The 15,214-nt window shown below is 35.1% G+C and overlaps 1 protein-coding gene across 5 annotated transcripts in view; it reads left to right on the forward strand.

Annotated features, from left to right (window-relative positions):
* USP34 (ubiquitin specific peptidase 34) overlaps positions 1-15,214 on the forward strand; it is a 224,651-nt gene that overhangs the window by 203,605 nt on the left and 5,832 nt on the right. For 3 of the 5 annotated variants that reach the window (XM_043917700.1, XM_043917702.1, XM_043917701.1), the window contains 7 exons: positions 1,619-1,776; positions 3,008-3,086; positions 4,613-4,739; positions 5,420-5,527; positions 6,648-6,752; positions 6,869-6,993; positions 8,010-8,133. In XM_043917700.1, the coding sequence (XP_043773635.1) occupies positions 1,619-1,776; positions 3,008-3,086; positions 4,613-4,739; positions 5,420-5,527; positions 6,648-6,752; positions 6,869-6,993; positions 8,010-8,133 (826 nt within the window). The remainder of the gene's footprint in view (positions 1-1,618; positions 1,777-3,007; positions 3,087-4,612; positions 4,740-5,419; positions 5,528-6,647; positions 6,753-6,868; positions 6,994-8,009; positions 8,134-15,214) is intronic. The other 2 variants (XR_006343487.1, XM_043917703.1) reach the window with 2 other exon arrangements.

Genomic DNA, 15,214 nt, shown 5'->3' on the forward strand with positions numbered 1-15,214 from the left:
TTAAAGAGTTAAGTTGTATTTGTTTTCTTGATTATATTTGTAAAATGTTGTTATAAAATTGATAAGTGGGGAAAAAATTGATAAGTGCCTAGATAATTTTTTTTAGTTTGATTGAAATTTTATCTCTAATGGAACCTATCTATGTTAATTTGTGATTTTGTTAATGAGTCTTTCATATATACCTAATCAGAAAATGCAGCTTTGTGGTGTAGTTTTAAGGAAGTGAGTATTTACTATTGAGATATTTATTATCAAGATCTGCATGCTTTGCTAAGCTGTGAGCTAGACAGTATTTTCTTAGCTGTAATGTTCCCTAGGGTTTTTTGTTTTTTTGGTTTCTTTGTTCACGTTTGCTTGCTGGGTTGCTCAGTTGTGTCTGGCTCTTTGCAACCTCATGGACAATTCTCCAGGCAAGAATACTAGAGTGGATTGCCATTCCCTTCTCTAGGGGATCTTCCTGATCCAGGGATCAAACCCAGGTCTCCTGCATTGCAGGCAGATTCATTATCATCTGAGCCACTAGGGAAGCCCATTCACTTATTCACACTATGTTCAAGTGAATGAAATGGTTAAGAGGTGGGCCTGTCAGAATACAAATATGTACCATCTAAGTCTGATTCCTTTTTCTTTGCAGACTGTAGGTTTTATATTAAAGTTTCCTCTGTCCATGTTAGGTTGTCATTCTTGGATATTTCTTTCCATTATTGCTTCTTACTCTTCGTTGTAAACTCAAGTTTACACCAAGAGGGTATAAATCTGGGAAGGAGGTTGGAAGCAGAGTGCAGAACCCTTTTTCAAGCTGTTGTCAACCCAAAGGCCATAAACTGCTAATAGAAATTCTTTGCTAAATGGGAGGTGATGGGAGGGTAGAAAAGGAACTTTTTAAGACATTCAAGGTTTACTTAAAAGCTCAGTCAAATGACTATAGTAAATGATATTTTAAATATTGGTGTCCTTGAATTGGGTGCTATACTTTTTTCCTGTTGAAGGAATAAAGGACCTTAACTGTCCTTTAGATACAATGTAGTGAATTGTTTTTCTCACCCAGAAAGAATAACCTAATTTTTTGTCAAGAAAGTTAGAATGCCTATAATAAGGAAAGTGAGTATATTAAGTACCAAAAGTGGTTCATCATCAGGTGACTTGAACTGGATCATCTGTCAGTCTGGAAAGATCACTCTAAATATTGCCACAAAGAGTTTCTCAAAAACAGTATTAATTCAGGTGTAATTGAGGTGTGTCAAATCTTTGTGACAAAGTAATAATTTCTCATTTAAAAGGGACAAAAGATTGGCGTTGCGTCTCTGGAACATACATTTGACATTACAAAACTAATAATTTAAATAGTTTTAGGACTAAAGTTGAACTGTATTTACTTGTACTTTTTAATCTTGAAAGTCTATTTTAAGATAATTTTCTTCTAGTGAGTAATATATTAAATTTTTTAAATAGAATTCATTGCTGATTTTTTAATTGTTTATGAATGCCACTGCAATTTAAGTTAATTTGTATAATTTTAAGAGCTAGCTAAAGGAGCACAGTACTTACAAATGAGAAACAGATACTATAAAATATTACAGGGATAAAAGGTCATCACAATGCTTTTTACCCTTTTCAGGCAGTAGAAGAACTATTTAACCTGATGCAACTGTTCATAGCTCAGAGGCCAGATATGAGAGAAGAAGAATTAGAAGATATTAAACAGTTTAAGAAAACAACCATAAGTTGTTACTTACGTTGCTTAGATGGCCGCTCCTGCTGGACTACTTTAATAAGGTAAAAAGATATTTTTTGGTGTTTTTGTTTTGTTTTTCCAAGTGAGGGAATATCATTTTGACATTTAAATTATTTATAAATGAAAGTTTACCAGTTCTTTAAGGTTATTGGGAAAGCATTTAAACCTTTTGACACTTAGGCAGACTTTGTATTTTGAGAGTTAATTAGCTACTTTTGAATAGTTTTTATTTTGAATTGGATTGTCTGTGTGTGTTTTATCATAATCATTAAGGTTGGAAGGAACCTTAATGTATGATCTTCCACCTAAAGCTTGAATTCTTCTCTCTTGGCAGGTCATCCTAACTTAACGCTTGGACAGTTCAATTCTAGAGGCCTCTAGATAGCTTACTCCATCTCTGAATAAGTTTCACTGTTAAGATACTTTTATTTAGCCCAGATCTATCTATCTTTTTTAACTATAGGAATTAGCCAAAATAACAAAACATCATCTTTACAGTTAATTATTCAGAGCTACAGAAATTACTGAATAGCTATAAAGGAACTGCTACAAATTACACTTAATTCCCTTTAACTGTAGAAATAAAGTCTAGATTAACTTCTTTTCTGTGTATTGCATCAGAGACGTGGGACTGATGTCTTTTATTAGACACACATTTTTTTGGCATACTCTCTTGAACACTGTAGAATCTTAAGGTAATCAACCCACAATAGATAAGGTTATCTTCTTCAGAAAACTTTAAAATTTGAATCTTTGTTAGTACATAAGATGAAATTAACTGCTTTTGCCAAGACTTTTTAAAGAAACTTTCAAAATTTTATCATTAATTTTGAAACATTGTTTTCCCAAGATTTGCTACTTAAAAGCTTATTTTCAAAAGAAGATTTGAAGTTTTCCTGAGTACTGTTTTTAAAAAGGAAAGAAGAACATCTCACTAAAGTAGAATTTCCGACTGTACTATATAATAGCAGTTTCCAGTACTAATAGTGGAAGTCTGTTAATAAAATAAACCTACTTATAGATGATGATTATGTAGATTATTTTCAGCACCAACAGAAGGTTTGGGGTCCCCCTCCCCCCCAGGTTGCATTGAGTATTTCTTTTTAAATATTATCTTTTTATTAAATTACTGAGAACTAGATGTAGCTGTCTTTTTTCTAGGTAAGAAAGTAGAGAACCAAAATGACAGTTTATTTAGTTTTTTTTTTTTCCCCACGTAAGTGTTCTGTTCTGATTCAGAGTTCTCAAACTGGACTTTATGTATTTTTCTAGTGCCTTCAGAATACTATTAGAATCTGATGAAGACAGACTTCTTGTTGTATTTAATCGAGGGTTAATCCTGATGACTGAGGTAAATGCTTTATTGTGTTTGACTATAGATTTACTCCAATTCAGTGTTCTCACCAGAACTTTTTTTGTGTATATTTAGAGTTTATTATAGGTTGTTTTATAGGTGTCTGGATTTTAAATATGCAAATCAGTAAATGCTAATTTATATTCTAAGAATAACTGTATCATGGTACTAAGGGTGCTATTTTCTTTTTCCATAACAATTACATACATTCATTTCATTTGTAGGACTAGAATGAAATTTGTAGGATTTAATTGAGGGCACACAGTTTCTCAAGAGTGCACTTATTTGAGTTCCTCCTTAGAGGAATCTAGCGAGGCTGCTGTAGGTGGTTAAAAATCAACTGTTCGTTCTTCCCATAATTACTGAACATCCACAACTCTAAGATGATTTTAAGTCCACAGAGGTGCATTGTACCCTTTACTCTAATAATGGAGATAAGGTTAAAGAGTACATACCAAGGGCACTGTGAAAATTAAGAGGTAGGATAGTTTTTTCAGTTGATGGTATTATAGAATAAGAATACAGTGTGTGAAACTGTGCTTTGAAGAATCTGAACCTGCAGAGACAAAATAGGAAAAGATTAACATAAATGATTTAATCAACACAAAGGTAAGAAAGTATTGGTTGTATTCAACAAAAGCAAAGTCTGTCTGGCTAAAACAAAAGTATGTGAAGAAGAGTAATGAGAACTTAATTCTTCAACAGCTGTTTGAATGTCTACTCTGTCAGGCATTGTGTTAGGCACAGGGGATATAGCAGTGAACAAGATAGTCACGGTTTCTGTCCTCACAACTAACAGGTTAAATGTCACATGAGTACATTGTTCAGATTATGTACTGTCATAGATTCTGGGTTATGAATTTTCACCTGTGAATTGTGAGAAGTGTATAGGCTATGGGGAACTGATTTGACAAGATTAGGAAGATGATGCATTGGTGTACAATGAAATAGAAAGAAACCAAGGGTTTCATTAGCTAGTACAGTTAAAGGAATCGAAAGGTTTAACAAGCCAATGTGATTAAAGGAATTTTACCTTTGGAGTTCTTTTACTCTTTTAGACTGACCATTTTACTGCTACTCTTTTAGACCTACTATGACTGACAGCAGTTTCACCATTGTCTTTCATAGAAACTCTGGAAAGTCAGTTAAAGCAGTAGCCTATTCTCCCCAGTCTTCCTGTTGTTACTGCTGCTTTGTAATCTTTGAAACTTGCAGTCTTAGAAATGTATACTTAAAGCAAACAGTAAACCACCACCCCCTCCCCGGTAAAAATCTAATTAAATAAATTATTCGTTCAAAGTAAAATGTAAACACAAAATATCAGACTGAGAGTGAGGACTGTTGTGTGCTTTAAAAGAGCTGAATGGGAGACTTTGACTTGTAGGTAGAAAGCAGATACATTTGCTTTGTGCACACTCATAGTCTGAGTCTGAAAACATGTCGTAGAGGATGAGCGGTACTATTTTGTGGCTCCATAAAGTAAAAGTGGAATGAAGTTTTTCATTTTTTTTAATCACTTATAGTCTTTCAACACACTGCACATGATGTATCATGAAGCCACAGCTTGCCATGTGACTGGAGACTTAGTAGAACTTCTGTCAATATTCCTTTCAGTTTTGAAGTCTACACGCCCGTATCTTCAGAGAAAAGGTTTGCTTAATCCTACTTATTTTTATTAGTTTAACAATTAGAGAGTGAAATAAGACTTTTTAAACCACATGCTTCAGAGAATTTGTCTTTACATGGCTGATGTTAGCTAACCATTAGGAAAATGTGACCTCCTGATGTAAAGCCGGAATGTTCTTGTTTATTTTCTTTGTTCGTGCCTAAAAAATAGGCAAGCATGCTAGTGGCTGATTCATGTTGATGTATGGCAGGAACCAGCGCAATATTATAAAGCAATTATCCTCCAATAAAATATTAAAAAAAGATTTAGGAGACTGGAAAATACTTCCAAGCACAGTAACAACATGAGTATTTGTGAAGGTTCACCAACTGGAAACTATCATGGCTTAGATTAAATTATTTATTTTCAAGAGAAATAACTACAAAACAATTATTTCTTGTGTCCCTGTAAAATCATGTAAACTTTGAAATGTATGTAAATTTCTAGAAAATGGGACATACAATCACTGAAATGTGTTTTAAGAAATCTAGCAAGTTTAATAATAGTAGCTATCTTATAAAAATAATCACTTAGCTTTCACTAAAGATGTTTATGTAATAAATTTGAATGTTTTAGTGTTAGCATTCTGTAGTTTACAATAGAAAACAATTGTGAAGAAGTTTAATTTCAGATGGCATATTTACGTATGCTTTTGTGTTTACAGATGTGAAGCAAGCGTTAATTCAGTGGCAGGAGCGAATTGAATTTGCCCATAAACTGTTAACTCTTCTTAATTCCTATAGCCCTCCAGAACTTAGAAATGCCTGTATAGGTAAGTTACCTGGAAAATATACCTATGTAAAAGCCTAATGGAAGAACATTTTTATGGGATCCTGTGTGTGTATGTGTGTGTATATAAGATGTAATGTTAGTTCTGTAGAGTTTGGAAGACATTCGTACTTTTTTTTAAATTTTATTTATTTATTTATTTATTTATTTCAGTGGGTTTTGTCATACATTGACATGACATTCGTACTTTTTATGAGTGACTTACACTGGCCAGCAGACTCTTAAGAAAATAGAATTCTGTTTTTTAACATATTAGTAATTAACTCTTGTCATCATAGGCCAGGTCACTTCATATATCTGGGCATGCTGACCTAAGGTTAGATCTCTTCCAGCTCTGAAATCTTCTGATCTATATAAATAGTGTAGAATCATGCAGCTGTTTACAGATTAGAACTGACATTGTAAAGAGTTGGAGTGATTATTTCAGTGAGTCTTTTTGCCTAAAGATACTTCCTAGTAGCTGTTCTTGGACTCCTGAGTATTTTAGCTTTTTATTAATTGCATACTTATAATAAAATGATAATTTATATCTATTAAAGGAAAACCTTGGTTTAAATTCATACTGCATTTTTTTTATTGTCTTATAAGCCTTTTAAGTCATCTTTAAAGACTAGCTATTTGTTTACAGTTTCTCAAAATGATAGATATATGTAAGCAGTTAATCTTGGCAGGTTGCCTGATGTTCTGTAGAATTACTGGCCTGTACTGCTTCATCAAGAAGAGAGGGTTACTTCAAAGTTGATTAAGGAGTCACAGATCCAAAGAATTTCAAACCTTGGATTTCTTAACTGCTTTGGTTGATTTTATGAAGAAACATAATCAGTGTGCATTAAATATTTCCTTCATTGTACTTGTCCCTGATGCTTCTCTTAAGTTTTAAACTTTGGTTTCTTAATGATGCCCTGTTGTGGTTAATAACTCTGTAGATCCATTTTTGGTTAAGCATCAGACAGTTTGTCCCGGAGCTGAGAGCTCAGACAGTGAGACTCATTAAAACTTATTAGCTGCCACACTACCATCAGTTACCCTAGTAGGACTGGTGCATTTGAAGATAGCAGGTCCACACTCCAGTTTTAATGCCCACATTGTGTTTTTATTTTCAGATGTCCTCAAGGAACTTGTGCTTTTGAGTCCCCATGACTTTCTTCATACTCTGGTTCCATTTCTACAGCACAACCATTGTACTTATCATCACAGTAATATACCAAGTATGTATTGATCTAGCACAGTACTTGAACATGGTTAGCATTTAATCTTTCTGCACACTGAAACATGGAGATTTATTTTTTCCATTTATTCTTATTGTACACTTTTAATGTCTTAGTGTCTCTTGGACCTTATTTCCCTTGTCGAGAAAATATCAAGCTAATAGGAGGGAAAAGCAATATTCGGCCTCCGCGCCCTGAACTCAATATGTGCCTCTTGCCCACAATGGTGGAAACCAGTAAGGTATGTTGGGATGCCAGGAAAACCATGTTTCTCTAGTACACAGTAATTTAGAACTTCCCCTCTGGCCATTATGAGTATATTAGACTTAAATGATCATTTTCTGGATCCTGAGGAGATTAGACTCATTTGGATTTTTTCCTGCTCTGAAATGTTGGTTGAATATTTGCAAAATCAATAATAAGCACAAGTAGTAAGTTTTTTTTTTGCCCCTCAAAAAATATCCTAACAGAAAGTCTCATTAGTATTTGTCACTAGGCTAAATTATAAATGGGTCATATATCTAAATCTGAAAGGTCTAGTTAGGTACTGACTACTGTTTATATTTCGCCATATAATCAATGACTTCTTTTACTGCCCTTTAATTATAATTCTTTGACCTAAGCCTAATTATCACTGATTGATGGATTTATCATCATTTGTAGCCTGATTCTGGTTCTCTAATACTTATTCTAAAATAGTGCTAATTCTAAATTATAGAGAGAAGGAACATCCATACAGGATAATTTATCTTAGTTCCAAGACTTTTCTAAACAATTTTTTCACTAATTTATCTTTCCTCACCCACTTTATTCACATTCTCTCTTGCCCACTATCTTTGGATCTTAAATGCATTTAAGAAGTTTGTATAAAATAAAATATTTAAAATAATTAATACAGTAGAAACTATTTCAGAAATAATCTGAAATTTATTTCAAAAATCAAATTTAATTCACTCTTCTTGATGATATGTCTGTAGAACTCAAGTGTCACATTTTAAAATCCTGCAGTAGTTTTACTTTATTAAAGTATATAGAAATAAGGGGTAATTTTAATTGACAGCATTTGCACATGAAAATAAACTTGTGACAGTTAAGATCTTAATAACATTAATAGAAACTTGGAATTTAAAACTAGGTTCTTATAGAATTTAAATATTTAATCAGCTTTTTAGTTAAATTTATTACATTTGCACAAAATATGCTCTTTAATTTATTATACAATTTAAGTGCAACCATTTTATCATCTTTAACCTTCAGGGCAAAGATGACGTTTATGATCGTATGCTGCTAGACTACTTCTTTTCTTATCATCAATTCATCCATCTATTATGCCGAGTTGCAATCAACTGTGAAAAATTTACTGAAACATTAGTTAAGCTGAGTAAGTATAAAAGATGAGCAGTAAATTCCACTGAATTATTTTAAGCCCCTAGCCATTTAGGAAGGGGAGGAAAAAAATGAGCCAATCCTTTTTTTCTTTTTTAAAGTGAATGTTGAAAAATATTAATTATTCTTGGGAACATTTTTATTTTTATTAAGAAAACACCAACTTACTGGTTTCCATTGAATAGTTCTGCCCAGAGTTTCAGCTGGCTTATAAAGGAGTGTGGAATAGGCTCATCACTTTTGTACACAGAAGCCCAAGTCCTCCTCCATCTGCCCAGCAGAATTTAAAAACCAAAAACTGCTCTGTTTAGGGAGGCAGGCTTAGAGAGATGGACTTCCCCAGCCCTGATCTTGAGGATAAGATAAGATCAATAGTGCCAGCTGTGCTTTGGAGCTGGAAACACCAAGAGCAAGCTAAGTGGGCTTGCCAGAGTGAAGCAGAGGTGCATATATGAGTGAATTAGGAGGTAAGTCTCATAAAGTAGAGGCATGAGTGAGAGGGGAAGTTGGAAAAGGAAGATATGAAAAATAGAAAAAAAAATCAGTGAATTATAAAAGGGGGAAAACCTTGAATTATTTTTATGTAATATTGTCTGTCTGCAGATGCAGCTGAGAGCTCTTAGGAGACTGCTCCCTTTGGGTGACTTTTTTCTAGCTGATAAGTCTTTAGAAGAAATGTAGCCCTCCAGATGTCCCCTGTTTCAGAATCTCAGAGTTCTCAGACTCTGTGTGTCATATGAGTCTATTACTTTAAGGGATGGCCCAGGATCCTCTCCAGTGTACTATAGTTTTTATGTCAACAGCATGGCAGGTGAAATACTCATGGAACCACCATCCAGGTCAAGTAGAATATTACTGCACCCTGGAAGTTAGGCATTGTGCTCCTCCTCAGTCACAATCCCCTCCTTCCTTTGGAAAAGGTTTTGATCCATTATAGGTAGGGCCAAAGATGTGAATATACCTTAGGTTTTGTTATCCAAGAAGGAAGTGGTAACAACTGTCAGGGATAATTTCTCTTCAGAAAAACCAGCTTGTTGGTAAGTGATTAGAATGTCTTCAGATTCGAAAGGGTGTTCCTTCCACCTGCTGCCATTAGCTAATTTTTTATATATGTGACTGAAGATTGGCGAGTGGGCAGATGAGGATATGTTCATATCGGCCATTTCATGATTATATAATTGGGTTGTGGCACTTGGCTATAAAAAGCTGAAATCTAGCAGTGGCAACAATCAAGTGTAGAGAAATACCCAGGAGTTCTAATAAGACAGTCTTGCTCCCAGATAAGGAGGAAGACTTAAAAAGATGTTAACCTCAAGAAAAGTTCTTAGTAATTGTGTCCATGTGATTTATACCAAAAGTTATGTGAGGAGCTGTTTATCTACTTGAAACAATGAATGTTTCACCCTGTGAGACTGTCTTCCTCACTAACACAAATAGACAGTCTGAGAAATTAAACATAGGAGAGGGAGGAAAAGAAAGGACACACAAACCTAGCCATCCCCATTAGCTGACTCAACTTTCATCATATTTTATGCTCCTCATCACTTACACTCAGGAAGCACATTTATGCTGGCTCACGGTGTTTAGTTCTCTACATAGGACTGTTCTTTAGAATTTTCTAGCAGGATGGAAGTATTCTTCAACTGCATCAACATCCACAGTATGATAGCCACTGACCGTGTGAGTGTTGAGAACTTGAAATGTGATTAAGGAACTGAATTTTTTATTTTAACCAAATTAATTTTAAATAGCAGATGTGACTTGGTGGCTACTGTATTGCATAGGACAGCTCTGGATATATATAAACTGAAACCTGTAACAAATTGAGCAGGAAAAGAAATTTTTCGTGGTTATATCTTAATGAAGAAAATTGGACATTATTTTGGATATGAAGTAAAACAAAGAACTAAAAGCATTACAAATGGAGAGATTATGTCCCAGTCTTCTAGCTGAAATAACCATTTCCAGGGAGAGGCAACTAGGAGAGAGCTTGAGAAAGCAAAGCCCACATTAACAACTGGGATGGGAAGCAGAGAGTTGATAAGGAGTTTTAATTGTATAGTTTCTTCAAGAAACTATATTTGACAACAAGAGGGGAGGGTTGAAGTGCTGTTGAAGTGAGGACAGTTGGGCATGGGGATAGAAGAGACAAAGTTGGGAGAGGATTCAGGGAATATGAACAAAGCTGCCGATTGCCAAGTGAAATAATACTAGTGTGTCTGAGACCGCAGAATTTTAATATGTAAAAATTTTATTCTTTTTTTTTTTTTACATAAAAACAGCAAGTATGGGTTTATTTTTTCCTCTTTCTTACGTAAATAGGCTTCCCTGGTGGCTCAGAGGGAGGGTAAAGAATATGCCTGCAATGCGGGAGACCTGGGTTCTATCCCTGAGTTGGGAAGATCCTCTGGAGAAGGGTATGGCAACCCACTCCAGTATTCTTGCCTGGAGAATCCCCATGGACAGAGGAGCCTGGCGGGCTACAGTCCGTGGGGTCACAAAGGGTCAGACACAACTGAGCGACGAAGCACAGCAGCACCTGTGTAAAATATCCTCCATATCCTCAGAAGGCCAACTGTGGATTGAAATTTCCACTGTAATCATTGTACTACCATTTTATATAAGGGTCTTAAGCATTATATAAATGCTTATATTAATGGGGACTCCTGGAACCAGTCCCCCATTAATACCCAAGGAATGATGAAACTGATTAAAACCATACAGTGCAGCTGTGGAAACACATGGATGGAACAGCAGAAAAACAGCCCCCAAACAAACATAAGGATACACAAGGATTTGGTAGATAATAAAGATGACATACCAGATTAGTCGAAAATGGGTAGTATTGAGATATTGGGTAGCTTTCTGGGAGAGGAGAGGTGAGATTTTAATACCATCTTTGCTCCTTCAACCAAAATACATCCTAGAAGGATTAAGTATTTAATTGTGAAAAATAAAATCCTAGAAATATTAAATAAAAAACAGAGGATCATATGAATACCATTTTGGGATTTGAAGGACCATGTAAGCAGGACACAGAACCCAGAAACAATAAATAAATTGAAATTTTTGACTATGTGAAAATTGAAAATACTACATGTTGAAAATGCCATGAATTGAATTAAAATACATACAGCTAATGAGTGAAATATTTGCCTTCTTATCAGATAAATGGCTAGGAATACCAGTATAGAGAGTTTTTAGGGTTCAGTAAGATGGTAAAGAATATTAAAGAAAGTAAACAGTTATTTCTACTCCCACCCTCCCAACTATGAGGTAAGGTTTGGATGATACTACAGTTTGGGCAAAAAGGAGATCTATTAATGGGGTTGGTTTGGAGAGGCAGTTTAGATTGTTCATGCCCTTTGCCCCAGCAGTACCAAATCTGGGGATCCACCCTAAATCTACTCATTAAATATAGTAACATACATAGGATGTTTATTTTAACTTGGTTTGTACTGGGTAAACTGGAAAAAACCCAAATGTCTGTCAATAGAAGCTTAGTTAAGTTCACTTGTATAGTATAGTCTTTAAAATAAAATGATAGGAAATAACTTTGGATCACATGAAAAAACAAATTGGAAAATAACAGAATATGACCACATTCTTATGAACAAGGGGGAAGATCATGTTAAAAAAGAGGATTATATTCTTAACTGTCTTAGGATAAAATTATGGGATGCTTTTATTTTCTAGGTTAAATATAAATTATTTGTAATGATCAGGCATTGATCTTATATTTGAGGAAAATTTTTTCCAAACCAGAAAATTGGTAATGCAAACCCTAATCATACCAAGTTTTTTAGGTACCTTAGTAGTGCACATGTAGATTAATAAGATATTCAAGTAAAATTAAACTAACAAATCCCTAGATTTCATAATTTAATTTTCATTTTTACACACAAAGGGAAAATCACCTTGACATTAGTTTTTGAAAGCTTTCTTAATACTTTAATAAGTGAAAGGTGGTTTAAAATACTTTTGCAAGTAACATAATATACCTAGAAAATCCATAATCTTCAAAGTTTCTAGAATTAAATTAATATAGTTGATGTAAGTAAACAGATTAAAATTCAAATTATGAAAGCACAACTGTTGATCATGTTTCAGCTTTTTTGATATCAAGGTACTCCAATACTGATTGGAGAAACAGCTCATTTAGCTGTTTCCCCAAAGGTTTCTTAGGATGAATGTACTTGAAACAAGTGCCAGTCATTCAGAAGCCAGCTTTTATCCATCCAAGGGCAGATCCACCTATGTGAGGTCATACAGAATCATTACATTTAATAGACATATGTATAATTTAGGGGCTGGTTACCAGTCTGTTAAATTTACAGAGGAGAATGAGCGCAGCAATCTGAATGTTACATGGTAGGCCAGCAGAGTTTTTCCAGTCACCTGCCTGGGAAGCCAAGTAAACAACAGTTTGCTTAGTGGGTATGAGGTCAGAAATAGGGGAATTAGAAGAATCAAATGTGGTATTCTCAGGCTAAGATGCCTTGATTCAGTCTTGCAGTGGAGCATTAGCTGTGGGCTTCCATCCGTTGGCCAGAGCTCCCACTTCCCATGAGTAATGCTTGAATGGGATAAATACTCCTATAGAAAGCTGGACAGAGAATCATAACACGGTTCAGATAGGAGAAACCCTAACTAGTAAATATACATATAAAGTATTTTATCCTCACAGCAACCATATGTATTACTATTTTACCTACAAAGGCTGTCTTTAAAAGATTTATTTTCTTTTAAATAACATCCCCAACAGCTTCTACAGTATAAGGTGCCACTATTGAGGAGAAAATATGTTTGGAACAGCTTTTTCATTGTTGAACATGTTTCCTTCACGAGTGGGAACGGGGTGAGATAAGGACCCTTGTTAAGGACGCCCAAAGTCACAGGATTAAGAAAGATGAGTGATAATACAGGAACCAGTGTGTTTTAGGTCTCCCCATCCTGTTTGCTGAGGTAAGGCTTGGAAACGTGCCTGTGAATGCTGGTGACTGCATCTCCCTGTGCTTTGCACCCAGTGAGTGGGATACCCCTATTGGAGGAGGATGGACTAAGATGTGTGGACTAGGATGGCATTGGCCTCTACCTTAAATTGGTAGAGACTAGATACACCTTATCCTCGGTGCACTGTGAAAATGCTGTAAAGAAACTGGGCTCCTGCTCTGAAGGGATGGCCTTCCTTCCGGAGGTGCAGCTCAGTAGGGGTTAGGTAGGGTGTGAAAGAGGTGTCTTTAGCTCACTGTGGGTGGCAGTGTTTTCCAGAATGTAGTGTACAAGATGGCCCAGAGAAAATAATTTTCATGTTAAGAAATAGATCTTACTGTATTACAAAGTAAATAATTCCTACCAAAGGCATGATTTTCCTGAATGTTACATTGCCTAGGACAAGGACAACATAGGATTAGCTTCTCTGAATGAATCTAAAGCAAAGTTATCAAGTAAACAGAGATGATGGACAGATATGAAAACAGTGATGAAAATTATACATGAATGACTAAAGCTTGGGAAACTGATTATTGAAAAGATGGTGGGCTTTAGACTCAGATAAGTCTGTGATAGATAAAACTGTATCACTCACTGGCTTTGGGGATGAAACTGAGATTAGTGATTTCTCCGAGCCTCGTTTCCTCATTGAAAACAATGGGGAACATGAGGGTAACATAACGCCTCCCAAAGTTGATGAGAAAATTAAACGTGATTATCTGACATACCCAGCACAATAGATGTTAGTATGTTTATTCCATTCTTTACTTGTAAAATAAACATATTTGAATCAGTATTATTTGAAAACAATCTTATATCATAGACGTCCTCTGTGTTTTTTTGTTGTTGTGGTAGTGCTAGCTTTTTAGTAGTTGTGGAAAATAGGAATAAAGTCTAGAGGATCTTAAATTGTAGTTAAAGCCTATTTTCACAGAGGGTTTATGTCAGGGCAACCTCTAGTTCAGGGGTTGGCAGACTCTGCGAAGGGGCCAGAAAAAATGGGCTGTGGGCCTATTGCCAACCCCTGCTGTACTTTTATGAATAATTATAATGCTGAAATATGGGAACATAGGAACTTTCTTCTCTGTAGCCATCAGTGTTGATGACATGCCTTTGTTTGCTTCTGTGTATTGTGATGTTATGATTGGTAAATGCCTCCAATCCCAACCAGATTAGGTTAGGATAATGGAGAAAGGTGAGAGTTTCCTTGGGTCTTTAAAACGGAATTAATCTTGACAGGAAAATAAAAGAAGATAGGCTTTCCCACAAAAGGGAGTCTAGGCATCCTTCGATGATTAAACTGTATGACTGATCTGGTTTCTCTAAGATTTTCTCAGACCTGTAGTCTAATACAGAGGTTGGCAAACAGAAACTTGTGTGCTGCCTGTTTTGGACAACCAGTGAGCTGCCTGCAAGCTAAGAAGAGCTTTTACAATTTTTAATTTATTTTTCCTGAGATTCTGAGTATGTTCTGATATGCATGAAAATTACATGATACTCAAATTTCAGTGTCTTAAATAACATTTTATTGAAAGACCAGCCACACCCATTCATTTAGTGCTGTCTGTGGAGCAGTTGCAACAGTTAAATAGCCTACAAAGACTAAAATACTGGTATTCCCAAATTTTTCAAAGTTTGCTTTATGCCACTTCACTTTTATGAAATATCTACGTTAGTACCTCTTTTTGCTAACCAAAAGAAATGCAAAGGGGATTTTTGCTTTTATGGAAAAAGGTAAATTGCTTTTTCACTTTATGTTGTTTCAGCTTATGAAAGATTTCATAATTGGGGGAAACCTGTAATTCCTATTTGGTCCTGTACTGAAAATGTTTGCCATCTTCAGCTGTTACTCATAATTTTTTTAACTGTAGGAAGATAATTTGTGTTATATTTCTCTTCCATGATTTCCCTGGGGGATGGGAGTGTTGGAGGATGGAAAGTTTACTTATGACTGACTGTGGCATTACAACTTATGTGTTTTGAGAGAGGTAGGATAGCAGGGGCTAGGTGAACTAATTTCTTAAGGAAACATTTGATATCTGGAATAGTCAAGTGAAGGAAAGGTTAAAACCTTGGATGTTTCA

The sequence above is a fragment of the Cervus elaphus genome, chromosome 11 (assembly GCF_910594005.1).
Source record: "Cervus elaphus chromosome 11, mCerEla1.1, whole genome shotgun sequence".
NCBI lineage: Eukaryota > Metazoa > Chordata > Mammalia > Artiodactyla > Cervidae > Cervus > Cervus elaphus.